The sequence below is a fragment of the Chanodichthys erythropterus genome, chromosome 12, assembly GCF_024489055.1.
Source record: "Chanodichthys erythropterus isolate Z2021 chromosome 12, ASM2448905v1, whole genome shotgun sequence".
Lineage (NCBI taxonomy): Eukaryota > Metazoa > Chordata > Actinopteri > Cypriniformes > Xenocyprididae > Chanodichthys > Chanodichthys erythropterus.
This window is the reverse complement of record NC_090232.1, coordinates 30296899-30310676: the sequence shown is the minus strand read 5'-3', so window position 1 is coordinate 30310676 and position 13778 is coordinate 30296899. Positions and strand designations below refer to the sequence as shown.

General features: G+C 38.0%; 1 protein-coding gene across 4 annotated transcripts in view; it reads left to right on the top strand.

Annotated features, from left to right (window-relative positions):
* Nucleotides 1-5177: 5177 nt before the first annotated feature.
* The window catches only part of frem3 (Fras1 related extracellular matrix 3), a 32376-nt gene continuing 23775 nt past the window's right edge, over nt 5178-13778 (top strand). For all 4 annotated transcript variants that reach the window (XM_067403261.1, XM_067403264.1, XM_067403260.1 and 1 more), the window contains exons 1-2: nt 5178-10371; nt 10484-10573. In XM_067403261.1, coding sequence (XP_067259362.1) covers nt 5343-10371; nt 10484-10573 — 5119 coding nt within the window. In that variant the 5' untranslated portion in view covers nt 5178-5342. The remainder of the gene's footprint in view (nt 10372-10483; nt 10574-13778) is intronic.

Below are 13778 nucleotides of genomic sequence, written 5' to 3'. Positions count from 1 at the left end.
AGAAAATCAAACACCTGAACATCAGAAGTCCCTAAACTGACATGTTTATAAAAACAAAAGGAAGAGGAATGTGAGGAAGTAGTAGGTGATGTACAGTATACTGAAGGCATCTATACTGTTTTGTGGATAATAATACATGGCATCTCAGAGAGACCTTCACAGTATTTGCAACAATTATTCATCAAAATCATGTTGAACGAAAAAAAAAAAAAGTTTTGAGTTGAACATTGACAAAAACTTAACACAGAGAAGCTGAGAATGCTATTAAATATACAATAAGTATACTGGGTTGTGCTCCGAAATTATATCATTCTAATATTAAATAAATGTAACATAAGTAAGCAATAAGGTACGCAAGGCTGTGCTGTATTTTGTATAAGTCACGGCTGAAGGGCGTTGTTAGTCACGACATGAAGCAGAGTGCCTGCAACACCTTCAGCCGTGAATTATTCACGATACAGCACTAGCCTCGAGTACCTTATTGCTTTTATAAAATGGTTACCACACAATACAAATATTAAAGAAAGAAACATGTTACAATGCAACTTTCATTAAGTAAAAGCCTTACTAAAAGCCTTCCTTCCACCGGAAAAAATAGTCCCTGACCGTGAACAGCAACAGAAGTTACATTATTACACCATTAGATGGCGGCAAAGACTGTCTTTATGAGTGTGTCAGTCAGTTGTGAAGACTTTTACATTGAAAAGACTGAATTGTTGTGAACATGGAACAAGACACAACTGACAAATGCTTTGACCAGCGCTGTCAGTCACAGGAAAACCCTTTAACTGTTAAAAAGACAAGATAATACATCAGACTTTTAAACAGAAGTTTTATTATGAACATAGGACTGACCTGAAGGAAAATGCTAAATCTGAATGTATGTAATAAACTCGCTCACTCGATCTCTTTCTCACAATACTGTTCTACATAATACAGTAAGCTTTAATGAACAATATCAATTGAGAACATACAGTTACAATTGAGAACAACATACATGTTGCTAAGAGGTGTAGTGACACACAGAACTGTTGGGTGAAGAGGTCATAGCAGTGTTTTTTCATGAATAAAACACAGTTATTGACCAATCAGAATCAAGGACAGGAACTAATCATTTTATGATTAAAAATAAATTAGAAGTCATTAAAAGTTACTCTTAATAAGTAATATTGTATATTCCTAAAAGGAAAGATATAAAAAGACATGACTCAAAAGAGACTGTTCACAGCACACCTATGTAACATTGTACAGTCCCTGCGGTCAGCTGATGGGCAGAGGGGAGTGGAGGCGGAGAAGAGGTATCGCAGGAATGCTGACGTGACCGCAGTGCAAGAGGAACGGTGCCACTGGCCAGGCAGAAAGCCACCCCTCTCCCAGCTCACCCTGTGCTTGATCCAGAGGGGTAAATTATCCTAGCATCCTCTATTTATACAGTGTGTATATTTTCAGCAGTGGATGATTGGGATGCTGCAATGTGCGAAAGCAATGCGAAAACGTTGCCATCCTTTCTGGGAAAGAGTTATTCTGAAGCAGAGAGAGTTTTGGCTGATGCTGGCAAAGCTGAATAACATAACTGCCATGACTTTAGGGCTTGGTCCACTGAACCCTGCCCTGAACTAAAGCAGTCAAAGTTTGGATGAAATTCATCAGAAAGATGAATTTTTATTTAATTGCAATCATACTCAGTTTTGCTGTTGATGATGTTTCCATATAAAGTAATATTATAATAACAATAACGTAAAGCACAGAACATCCTAACATTCCTTTAGGAACCCAATAATAAAACATGTCCTAAACGTACTAAAGGTTGCCTGCTTTTTTTTAAAGTGACAGAATTTATATACAAGTGCTGATTGATTAGCATGTGGCTGTCAACATACTTGACAATATTTTCACTTTATTGGGGGACATGTAAAGGCACCTTTCTTGTGCCCGACCATGACTGTATTGACATAGTAGCATGTTGTCTGTTAGTATGCTTGACTTGTGCTATGGCTGAAGAGGTGAAGGGTTGAGTGCTAGCGGCGTTCGTCTGTAATCTATGTATCCTGAGACAGTGAAGCATGGCTACAACTGCTGCATACAGCTGGATGTAGCCATAGGTTAAAATGTCAGATGTAATGCTGGGAGATATTCAACTGATATAACGTTACTGGACCTGGTAATGGTACTGTCAATAATGATTAATATGACTTTTGTTTCTAAGCAAATGATTGACACTCATAAGCAATCAAGTTTTTAGTTAGTCTATGACTATATGTATATGCTCCACCTTTTCAATGTGGAGCTCTGTGTTTTCGAGATCAGAACAACTATAATTTAATCTGAAAAAGTTAAAATTTATAGTGCTGTGCTGACTGTTTTCCACTAATCACTCAGTACTACACCAAGTGTCCACTTTAGGTGTTTGACTATGTATCGGATATAAGTGCACCAAAAGTTATTTTAGCAAAGTAACAAAATAGAAACAGACTCATCAAGCAGCCGTGGCATGCTTGCTATTCGGCGAATGCTAACAGGGGTTTTTCACAAGGGTTGCTAAGAGTGGTGTAGTGTTGTCCCAAACATGTATTCAAATAAACAGAATGTCCTTTATTTTGGTTCATGTTATTAAAGCTATCAAACAATTCATTAGTGGAACGGTAGTTAAACAATTTGCATTGTTAAATTCTGTGTATATTTACTCTCCATGAAGATTTATTACCTTTGTGTTCTCCAAAGGATTTCTGGTTCACAATGTGCTGAAAGGTCTGGATCACAGTACATTTAAACCCATAAATTCAAGCTTTGGTGGTATTTTAGAAAACTTCTATCAGAACCTAGTGAGGGTCACTGGGCCAGAGGGAAATCTAAATGCTAATTCTTCAAATAATAACTTCAACGCAAACTAGATGTAGAAATGTTAGTATTTATAAACACTAAACATAAAATAACTGATAGATAGCAATTAATATTTACAAAAAAGTGTTCATGAAGTCATATTTTAGGGGATAGAACGTACATTTTTTACAGTATAAAATCATTATGTCTATAGAATGTCCCCATAAAACATGAAACCTAATTTATGTTTGTTTGTGTGTATTTGGTACTTTTTTTTCTATTGTTTTTCTGTTCTGCAGTTCACATGCTTATAACTTGGGGGTTACCTCATGGGGCAGTTGAAAGGTCAAACCACACAATACTCAGTCCAGTTGGTTAAACAGGTGGACAGAGGGTATCCAAGTGCCCTGCATTATATTGAAATGATAAAAATGGATTTTCTTTTTGAGTTTTCTTGATTTTCTTCTAGTTACACAAGCATTCATGCAAATAATCAGCAGCGCCAAGTTGTTGAAAGGTATTCAGGCACATTTCCTAATGACACTTTGTTTGCCAACCATAAGCATAGTTTGACCTATAGCTTGATTCACAGTGATCCTAACAGGCATGATGTCCTGCTGCCTGCCTGAAAAATCCTCTCATATAATTTTATTTCTAGAGAGTCCAAATATATCTTTTGCAATTGCAGTCACTGGGGATGGGATTTTAAATGCGTCCACCGGATGATGATGGAAATCCCCCATGCCTGTCAGGAGTACATAGAGTTTATCTCTTAATGTGACACATGATCTAGCGCGCCAATACAAGCATCCAGCATCAATTGCGAAAAAAAAAAGGATAAATAGCTTTCATTTTTTTGTGGCCTTGTTTATTCATTTACTTTATCTATAAGCCTTATTTATTCAGACTTATAAAAAAAGGACAGCTTTGAAACACTGCTTTATTTTGTTCATTATTATTATTTATATGTTGCGACTTTAGCTTAGCATGACCTAGCTGAAGTGAGAATCAGGGTAGATACTTGAGAATACATACTGTGTATGGAAACCTTGTGGTCACATCTAGATATAAATACCCTCTTTCCATTTATGGAGCAGTGTTTCAAACGGATATATGGGAATTGATACCACCTCACATATCCGATTAAATGACCAATAATATTTTTGTTTTGGTCATCATTTTCTCAGATATCTGACATTTCCTGTTTTTTTTTTTTTTGTTTTTTTTGTTTTTTTTAGAACTAATCAACTTCATTACTGTTAACTCAACAAGAGTAATTTACTTAAAGCATCATATTACTGAACATATACATGTGTTTAATTATGTCCCAAGATACAGTTAATCGCATGTTTTCCTGGTTAACACTTTATAATAATTTAATTTGTTAACAATAGTTAATGCATCAGGTTTCATGAACCAACATTGAACTTTTTACATTTATTAATCACAGGCATAATTAAATATATTTAACCCTAAATCTACCCCATCAACCCTACCCATCAGTTTGTTGTTTTGTTTTTTTACATTTTCCAAAAAGTATTATAAGATTTATAAGTTGTTTTCCTCATGCGGATCAAAAAAAAAAAGAAAATAAAAAGAAAATAAAAATGTCCCCACAAGGACAAGGATTTTAGATATTGCCATCCTTGTGGGAATATTTTGTCCCCATAACGTATAGGGTATACATGACACACATACATGCGCATACAATTTATTTAAAATGATTATTTTAATTGATTTGAAATCACAAATGCTTATATCAATTGTGGGAATATATTACATTTAATACTGTTTACATTTTAATATAATTTATTAGATGCCAAATTCCAAAATCGTTCCAAAACACTCCAACAGAAGGCGCTGTCTTTGGCTATATCTATTATTTTGGCAAAGTAAACTAAATGGATACTTTTAAAGAGGAAATTTGCATGAATAATAAGTTAAACATCAGATGAATCAACCATTTTTTAGATCATGAACAAAAAGTTCCTGGGCAACCACATCCATTTCTATTCCTTGAAGCATTTGTAAAACATCACAAATCAGTAGCAACATAAATGAAGACTTCAGAATTTCACAACAAAACATGCTTGTCTTTGTTCATATCATTTTTTTTTCTTTCCAATTTTATTTCTCTAGGAAAAGATACGTTGCTGGTCTTAATTTGAAACTTTTTTTTTTTTTTTTTGCTTTCAGTGGGTAAGTAAGGAGAAAAGGGGAGGGAGGGCTAGAGTGAAAGCAACACTTTGGGGGGCTGTCCAATGTGCTGCCTTAAATTAGCCAATGGAGAGGTTGGACTGAGGGTGGAGCTTTGTGCTGTCACTATCTCCCTTGTTAAGTATTACCTGCAGTGCTTCAGTAGGTTGGCTGCACTTGTACTGTGTGTAAGGACAGAGAGGGGGGAAACATAGCAGAGAAATCAATACCAAGCCTTGAGAAATCAAGGGCACCATCCTAAATCTTACTTGGACACTGCAGTGCATCTATTTTAGCAAGTTAATGCAGTGCAACTAGCTGTAGATATGGCTGGTTGTCTGCAAAGAGGAAGACTGAGTGCAGCAGGAGCACCTCTGAAGTGCCTTATTATAGTGATTTCATTAGGATGTTGTCTCTCTAAAGTGGACACAGATCCGTTCGACACTGCTTTCCGCCACAGGCACAGACCTGGACCTACTGCTGAAACAATCTTGGTAGCCAACAATGGGATTAGAGTTCCCTTTGGACGCTCCATCTATCTGGATCCTATTAATGACCTTGTGACTGAAGTGCACGAAGGAGACCGCTGTCACATTACAGTCCTGGACAATGACCCACTGGCCCAAAGACCTGGAATGCTAACACCCAAGAAGTTCCCCTGTGCTTTTGGTGCAGAAGAGGTGAAATATACTCATTTTGGTTCCCGGAGCCCAAGCAAAGATCACATTAAACTGCAGCTGAGGTATGACTCCAACACAGACACAGTGGTGGTTCCTTTCATTCTTGAAGTAGAGGTGGTCTTTCAGCAACTGGAGATTCTCACTCGTAACATGCCTCTGGTTGTGGATAAGCTCAATGGGCTAAGCAACCCAATTGACAAAAAAACTCTGGAGTTTGCATTTGAAGATGGTGTCACTACATGCAAGGTGACCACACTGGTTGGTGCAGGCAAACTTCCCAGGTATGGTAGTCTTACTGATAACTCTGTTAATGGCCAGATGATTAATTGTGATGATTTTGTCAAGAAGGGAATTCAGTATCAACACACCGCAACCACCAACTCTCCTAACAGAGACTACATTCCAATGCTAGTAGAAGTACAAGATAATGATGGTAATACTATTCAACAAGAACACTTCCAGATAATGGTTAGAATCAAAGAGGGTAATGAAAATACACCACCAAAGCCTAGCTTTATATCTATGATGATGATGGAGATTGACCAATTTGTGATGACAGCCATTACTTCAGACATGCTGGCAGCTGAGGATATTGAATCCGATTCTGATGATTTAATCTTTAACATAACATCTCCCTTGGGCTATCAGCAGGGCTATATTATCAGCACAGATGATCAAAACCAGCCAATCACTTCTTTCCATCAGAGAGATATTAAAGACCTGAAGATCGCTTACAAGCCTCCCTCTGAGGATTCAGACGTAGAAAGAATTTTCCAGATTGAATTTGAAATTGTTGACACTGATGGGGCTGTTTCTGATACTTTTGCATTCATGATTGTTGTGAAGCCAATGAACACTTTAGCTCCGGTGGTAACCAAAAATACAGGACAGCTGCTTTTTGAGGGTCAATCAAGACCACTATCCAGCTCACAAAATTTAGAGATCAGTGATGAAGATAATCTTGATAATGTGAAGATTACTGTTGTTGATGGCTTGAAACATGGAGAGCTGACTGTGCTAGGGTCTCAACGAAAATTTTTCACTACAGCTGATCTAGATGCTGGCATTGTTATGTACCAGCACGATGGAAGCGATACCTACAGTGACAACATTATATTCAGAATGACTGATGGCAGTAATGAAGTAGAGTTTTTGTTCCCTATCACAATTGCCCCAACTGATGATGAACCCCCTATTATAAATGCAAACACTGGTATTGTGCTTTTTAAAAATGAAGTGATGCAAATCTCCCCCTTTATCCTGAGTGCCACTGACATTGACTCTGAGGATTCAACAATAAAATTTATATTAGAAGAGCCATACTCAGAAATTGGTGAGCTGCTCATCAAACAGGTGGAGCCTCCTCCAGATCCATCTGCATGGAAATTTAGTGCAACAGATGAGATGTTTGAACAGGTGGTGACAGAATGGTTTCAGCAGGATATTCTGGATGGGAAGCTGTTCTATCGTCACAAAGGACCTCATAGTACCACCACTGTGATTGACCAGTTTGCCTTTAGAGTCCAGGATGACAATGACCCACCAAATCAATCAGGAGAGCATGTGTTCATTATTAAAATCCACCCAGTTGATGACATTCCTCCAGAACTTTACCCTGGAACCACACTACACATGACAGTCAAAGAATACGAGCTGACATTTTTTAAGAAGAAATTTCTACGCTACACAGATCTGGACTGTGATGACAGGGATCTTAAATACACCATCATCAAACCTCCTACTGACACAGATGAAAACAGCCCTGTTCCTCTTGGTGCTATTGTACTGACTGATAACCCTGATATCATAATCAGTGAGTTTACGCAAGCTCAGGTCAACCACCATAAAGTGGCATACAAACCCCCAGAGCAAGAGCTTGGTATTACTCCAAAAGTAGTCCAGTTTTCATTCAGTGTGGAGGACACTGCTAGTAATTCTGTTGATGGACTTTTTACAATCTTTTTACAGCCTGTTGACAACAAACCCCCTGTAATCACGAATACTGGTTTCACTGTTCTAGAGCGAAATACTTATATAATAACCAAAAATGAACTTGATGCCTCGGATCAGGACACTGAGGATGAGAATATTAAATTTATAGTGACCCAGATTCCCAGGTTTGGGCAGCTGCAATATTTAGGAATTGACATGTCTAATGGGGAAACATTTGTGCTGGAGGACATTGAAAACAGCCGACTCGCCTACATCCACAGTGGTGAAGAATCTCTTCACGATGTCATTAAGCTGGACATTAGTGATGGCTTTCATGAAGTCCCTATTGTTGTCAAGATCAGCATCAAGCCTGTCGATGATGAAACTCCAAAAATTATGTTACCGGCAGGTTTGTTAGGGGCCTCCATCGATGTACTTGAGAATGGTGCAACAGAAATCACCAGCAATGTTATTCAGGGTCGTGACGAAGACACAGATGACCTCATGCTGACTTTCATAGTTGAGGAGCCTCCTAGGCTTGGAGAAATAATGGTGAATGGAGCTCCTGCTGAGCGCTTTACCCAGCAAGACATAATCAATGGCGTGGTCGTCTATGTTCACACTAGTGGTGAAATCGGCCCCATTAAAGAGCATGATTCATTCAATCTCACAATATCTGACATGTCGGATGAATGGGTTGTTGGTGGCAACAAAGTTCAAGGGGTCCGTGTCCATGTCACCATTCTTCCTGTAGACAGCATTCCACCTATTGTTAATGTAGGTGGCCAGTTTGTAGTAGTCGAGGGTGAGAAAAATGTTATCACATTGGAGCACATTCAAGCTGAGGACATTGACACTGATAATGATGATATCTTGTGTACTATCATCGTTCAGTCCACATCTGGCTATGTGGAGAACATCTCCCCAGCTCCTGGGTCTGAAAAATCCAGAGTAGGCACTGCCATCACTGCATTCACCATTAAAGATGTTGGTCTAGGTCACATCTATTATGTCCAAAGTATTCACAAGGGTGTGGAGCCAGTGGAGGACAGATTCACTTTCCGCTGCTCAGATGGCATTAACTTTTCAGAAAGGCACTTTTTCCCCATTGTCATTATCCCAGCCAATGATGAAAAGCCAGATATTTTCATTCGTGAGTTTGTTGTCATGGAGGGGATGAGCTTGGTTATTGACACTCCTATTTTGAATGCTGCAGATGCAGATATCCCAAGTGATGAATTAGTTTTTGAAATACTTAAAAACCCAAAACATGGAAACATAGTTCAGCAGTTGAGCACTGGGACAGTTCCAGTGGTGAAATTTACCTTAGAGCAAATAAAGGAGGCTTCCAATATTGTTTATGAGCATGATGACTCTGAAACCAAGGAAGACAGTTTTGAAATTCGACTCACTGATGGGAAGCACACTGTCGAAGAGAAGGTCGTCATAATAGTCATTCCTGTTGATGATGAAACCCCAAGGATGGCCATCAACGATGGCCTGGAAGTAGAAATTGGAGAAACCAAAGTAATTAGTAACAGAGTCCTAAAGGCCACAGATCTGGATTCTGAGGACAAAGAGCTTACTTACATTATCCGTTATGGCCCTGGCCAAGGCTACCTTCATAGAGTTACCAAACATGGAGATGTAATCGGCAACATTAGTATTGGAATGAATTTCACTCAAGATGAACTTGACAAACAGTTGATTCAGTATGTACACACAGGCCAAGAGGGTGTCCGTGACCTACTAAAATTTGACGTAACTGATGGAATCAATCCCCTCATTGACCGCTACTTCTACATTAATATTGGCAGCATGGACATGGTCTTTCCTGATGTTATCAACAAGGGTGTGACCCTCAAAGAGGGAGGTAAGGTCACATTGACCACAGACCTTCTCAGCACAACTGACATCAACAGTCCAGATGAATATCTAAGTTTCAGCATCACTCGTGCTCCTAGCAGGGGCCATCTTGAAAGTACTGATCTCCCAGGGGTGCCCATCTCCACCTTCACTCAGCTGCAGCTAGCTGGAAACAAGATCTACTACATCCATACATCTGACGATGAAGTGAAGATGGACAGCTTTGAGTTTGAGGTGACAGATGGCTATAACCCTGTCTTCCGTACCTTCCGTGTATCCATTACAGATGTTGACAACAAGAAGCCAGTCTTGACGATCAACAAGCTGGTGCTGGGGGAGGGAGAAACCAAGTTGATCACACCCTTTGAATTGACAGTGGAGGACCGTGACACACCAGACAACCTGCTGCGATTTGTAGTGACTCAAGTGCCAGTTCACGGTCAGCTTCTGTTCAATGGAACACAAGTCATTACATCATTTACCAAGCAGGATCTAAATGAAAACCTTATTACTTATAGGCATGATGGCACAGAGACAAATGAAGACAGCTTCTCTTTCACAATTACTGATGGCACTCACACTGAATTTTATGTTTTCCCGGATACTGTATATGAAACTCGTAAGCCTCAGATGATGACTATTCATATTAGCACAGTGGACAATGGGGTGCCTCAAATCATTGTAAACAAAGCAGCACCCACACTTAGGGTTCTTCAAACTGGGCACCTTGGATTTTTGATAACCAGCAAAGCTCTAAAGGCTGAGGATAGAGACAGCCCAAACAAAGTGCTTAAGTATGTTGTAACCGAGACCCCTCTTCATGGCTTTATCATGAATTCTGCTTTGGGCAATGATAGCATCAAGTCTTTCTCACAGGGTAAGTTATACTTATTTTCCTTTTGTTTCCTAAGTATTTTATGCAAAACCTGTCACTGTTATTTAAGATTTATTAATCTCCAACTTCTCATATTCTCATTTCTCGTCATTAGCTGATATTGATGATATGAAGATTTGTTATGTGCTTCTTGATGGGTCCAATGCCACAAGTGACATATTCTACTTCACAGTGGAAGACAATGGTAAGAATTTATCTTCCTTGCCCCTCTCATTAACTAAAAGTGTCATGTGTCACTAAAGCTGCTGTTGGAATTCCCAAGCTTTCAGTTACTTATTTAAATCAATTTCGCTGAAGGAGAATTTTCTAGGCTGGCTCATAATTGGGAGAGTGTTTCTTTGTCAGACGATATTAAAAATTAAACAGAAAACACAATTTATTTAAATTTTAATAGTACTAAGATTGGAACCAATGTGGTGATTCAATGCTTCTTAATTTTGTCTGGTCAAAATGCCAACACTTTCTGAGTTTAACTGTGAGATTTGGAAATGCTACTGTATGCCGCCTCAGCATGACACACACACTCAGACACGAAAAGGAAACACTTTAAACAAAGGATTAAACAAAAAAGCTTTTTTCAACTTGGATGAGCCTGAACAAGTGGGTAGAGCTTTGGTGGACAGCAACTAATAGCAATTGGCTAACATGCTTGGAGTGCGGATCAAGCTTTTTTTTTTTTTTTTTTTTTTTTACTGAATGTCTAAGTAAGTCCCAGTAACTTTGTGGGGTTTTTTTGTTTTGTTTTTTGTCTAAAGTTTAATTTTGTACTTGTATTTCAATTCACTGTCAATGTTAATTCATATGATCTGCACAAATGACCAATGAGTTTGAATTTAAAAAGGAGCAGACATTTGCTTGTTAGTAGTTTAACTTATGGCTCTTTAGCTGTGTCGGAACTGAAGCATGCACTAGGGCTGGCACTGTCTTTTTGGCAGCATTTCAGCTGGAGGCAGTCATTAATATAAGAGCCAAAAAAGATACATGCTGTCAGAGGCCTAGCCAAGATGGTAGAAACAATAACATTTAGACAGACTAAAAAGAAGCCAGGACTAAAAATGATTACTGTTTGGAGGATACTGTTTGTGAGTACATTTTAAAAAGCTTAGATTGCCATGTTACAATTTCTAAAATTCCTTTAGGCTATAGACTAAAAGAATGGAACAGGTTCACGCACTGAGACAGTGTGTTTACATATACATTTCTCAAAGTAACTCTCCTCTTCGGTTAAGACGAAAAAGACCCCAATTCTGTAAAAGCAATAATAGTCATTTCAAAACTAACCTTATTTTTTTTCAATTCTTTTTTTTCCCTTTGATATTCCCAGATTTAGTCAAAACATGATATTACTGTTTTGTTTCTTGGTTTGTTTTGTTATTAATAAAATAGGTTGCACTTTTCAGAGATTACATTTTATTAAAAAATAATCGGTTCTAATAAGACTAGAACATGTCAAAGTATCAGCTGAATTAAGTGTTTTAAGTCATGCATTAAAGGGTTAGTTCACCCAAAAATGAAAATAATGTCATTTATTACTCCCTCATGTCATTGTACACCCGTAAGACCTTCGTTCATCTTCAGAACACAAATTAATATATTTTTGATTAAATCCGATGGCTCAGTGAGGCCTCCATTGCTGGCAATTTTACTGCACCTCTCAAGATCCATAAAGGTACTAAATACATATTTAAAACAGTTCATGCAACTTCAGTGGTTCTATCTTAATATTATAAACCGATAAGAATGCTTTTTGTGTGCCAAAAAAACAAAATAACAAATTTTCAACAATATCTACATGGGCCGATTTCAAAACACTGCTTCATGAAGCTTCTGAGCTTTATGAATCTTTTGTTAATGTTATAATTAGTGATTCGGATCTCCTATCAAACTGCTGAAATCATGTGACTTTGGCACTCCGATTCACTGATTTGATTCATAAAGTTCTGAAGCAGAGTTTTGAACTCGGCCCATATAGATATTTTTAAAAAGTCGTTTTGTTTTTTTTTTTTGTTTTTTTTGGTGCACAAAAAGTATTCTTGTTGCTTTATAATATTAAGATAGAACCACTGAACTCACATGAACTGTTTCACATATGTTCTTAGTACCTTTATGGATCTTGAGAGGTGTAGTAACATTGCTGGCAATGGAGGCCTTACTGAGCCATTGGATTTCATCAACAATATCTTAATTTGTGTTTTCTGAAGATGATCGAAGGTCTTACGGGTGAGTAATAATGTCATTTATTTTCATTTTTGGGTGAACTAACTCTTTAATGAAAAGGCCTTAAAGGCAGTGTAGGCAATTTATTTATAAACATTTTTTTTTTTTATATATATATACTGTTCTTCACATCCTGATAGCAATTAATAATAGAAGTGGTCTAAATATTAAAAAATGTACAACACATATATCTTATAGGGAAGCCTCAGGACCTCCTGAACCAAAACAACAAGCTTATGCTGCGTTCACACCATGTCGTAACCATAATTACAAGATGGCATCCCATGACTTTATATACGGAACTGTTCATGTCCTCAGACTCGGATTTATCCATTTCTATGTCAACACTTTTAACGCTGAAATGAATCTGCAGCAGTCAGGTGGTACAAGTAAGAGCTCTGTAATTTGTTTACGTTCATTATTATTGTAATGTGCTTTGAGACATGAGGTAATTTGATGCAGCCTCTCGTCTTGTGATGCTTTGCGAACTCTGCTGTGTTCTGTTTTGAATCATGTGTTTTGAAGGAGGCGTGGATTTGGAGATGCTCTGAAGGGTGGGTGAGATCTCATGCTTTCAAAGTTAGCTTGCAATTGCTAGCCTCTCTGAAATTGCCTACACTACCTTTAAGGTCTCACAGACCCTAAACAGAACATGCTTGCACACAAATTAGGACCTTAGAGAGAAAGAAAAAAAAAAGCGCTATGGCACATTAGCTTGCATGCTACAAGGGGATACACTAATACACACATGCATATAAAGGTCAGAGTTTCCAAGGCCAGAAGGGGTGAAGACGAGGTGTGAAAAGGAGTTGATGTTATAGATACCAGTAGAATGCTGGCCATAATATGAGGGTTATGTGCAGTGTGAGCCATGTGGTAATATTTCAGTTCAGTTGCTGTTGGACTACACACAATATTTTGAAGGGGTAGCACAAATAATGGTCTTAATAGTAGGTAGGTCATGCAGCTTTTTGATAAGTTTCCTTCCAATTTGCTGAGTTAAACACAAAGGGCTTAATTTGGATACCCATCCACCATTTTAAATTAAGCTTATATATCTATGCCATAACTCATATCCAAATCAATGTTATATGATCATTTGTTAGATGGTGGAATGCATTTCCTCTGAGATTTGTGGCTCCAGCTACACTGACCCGGTGTAAGTGTAGAAG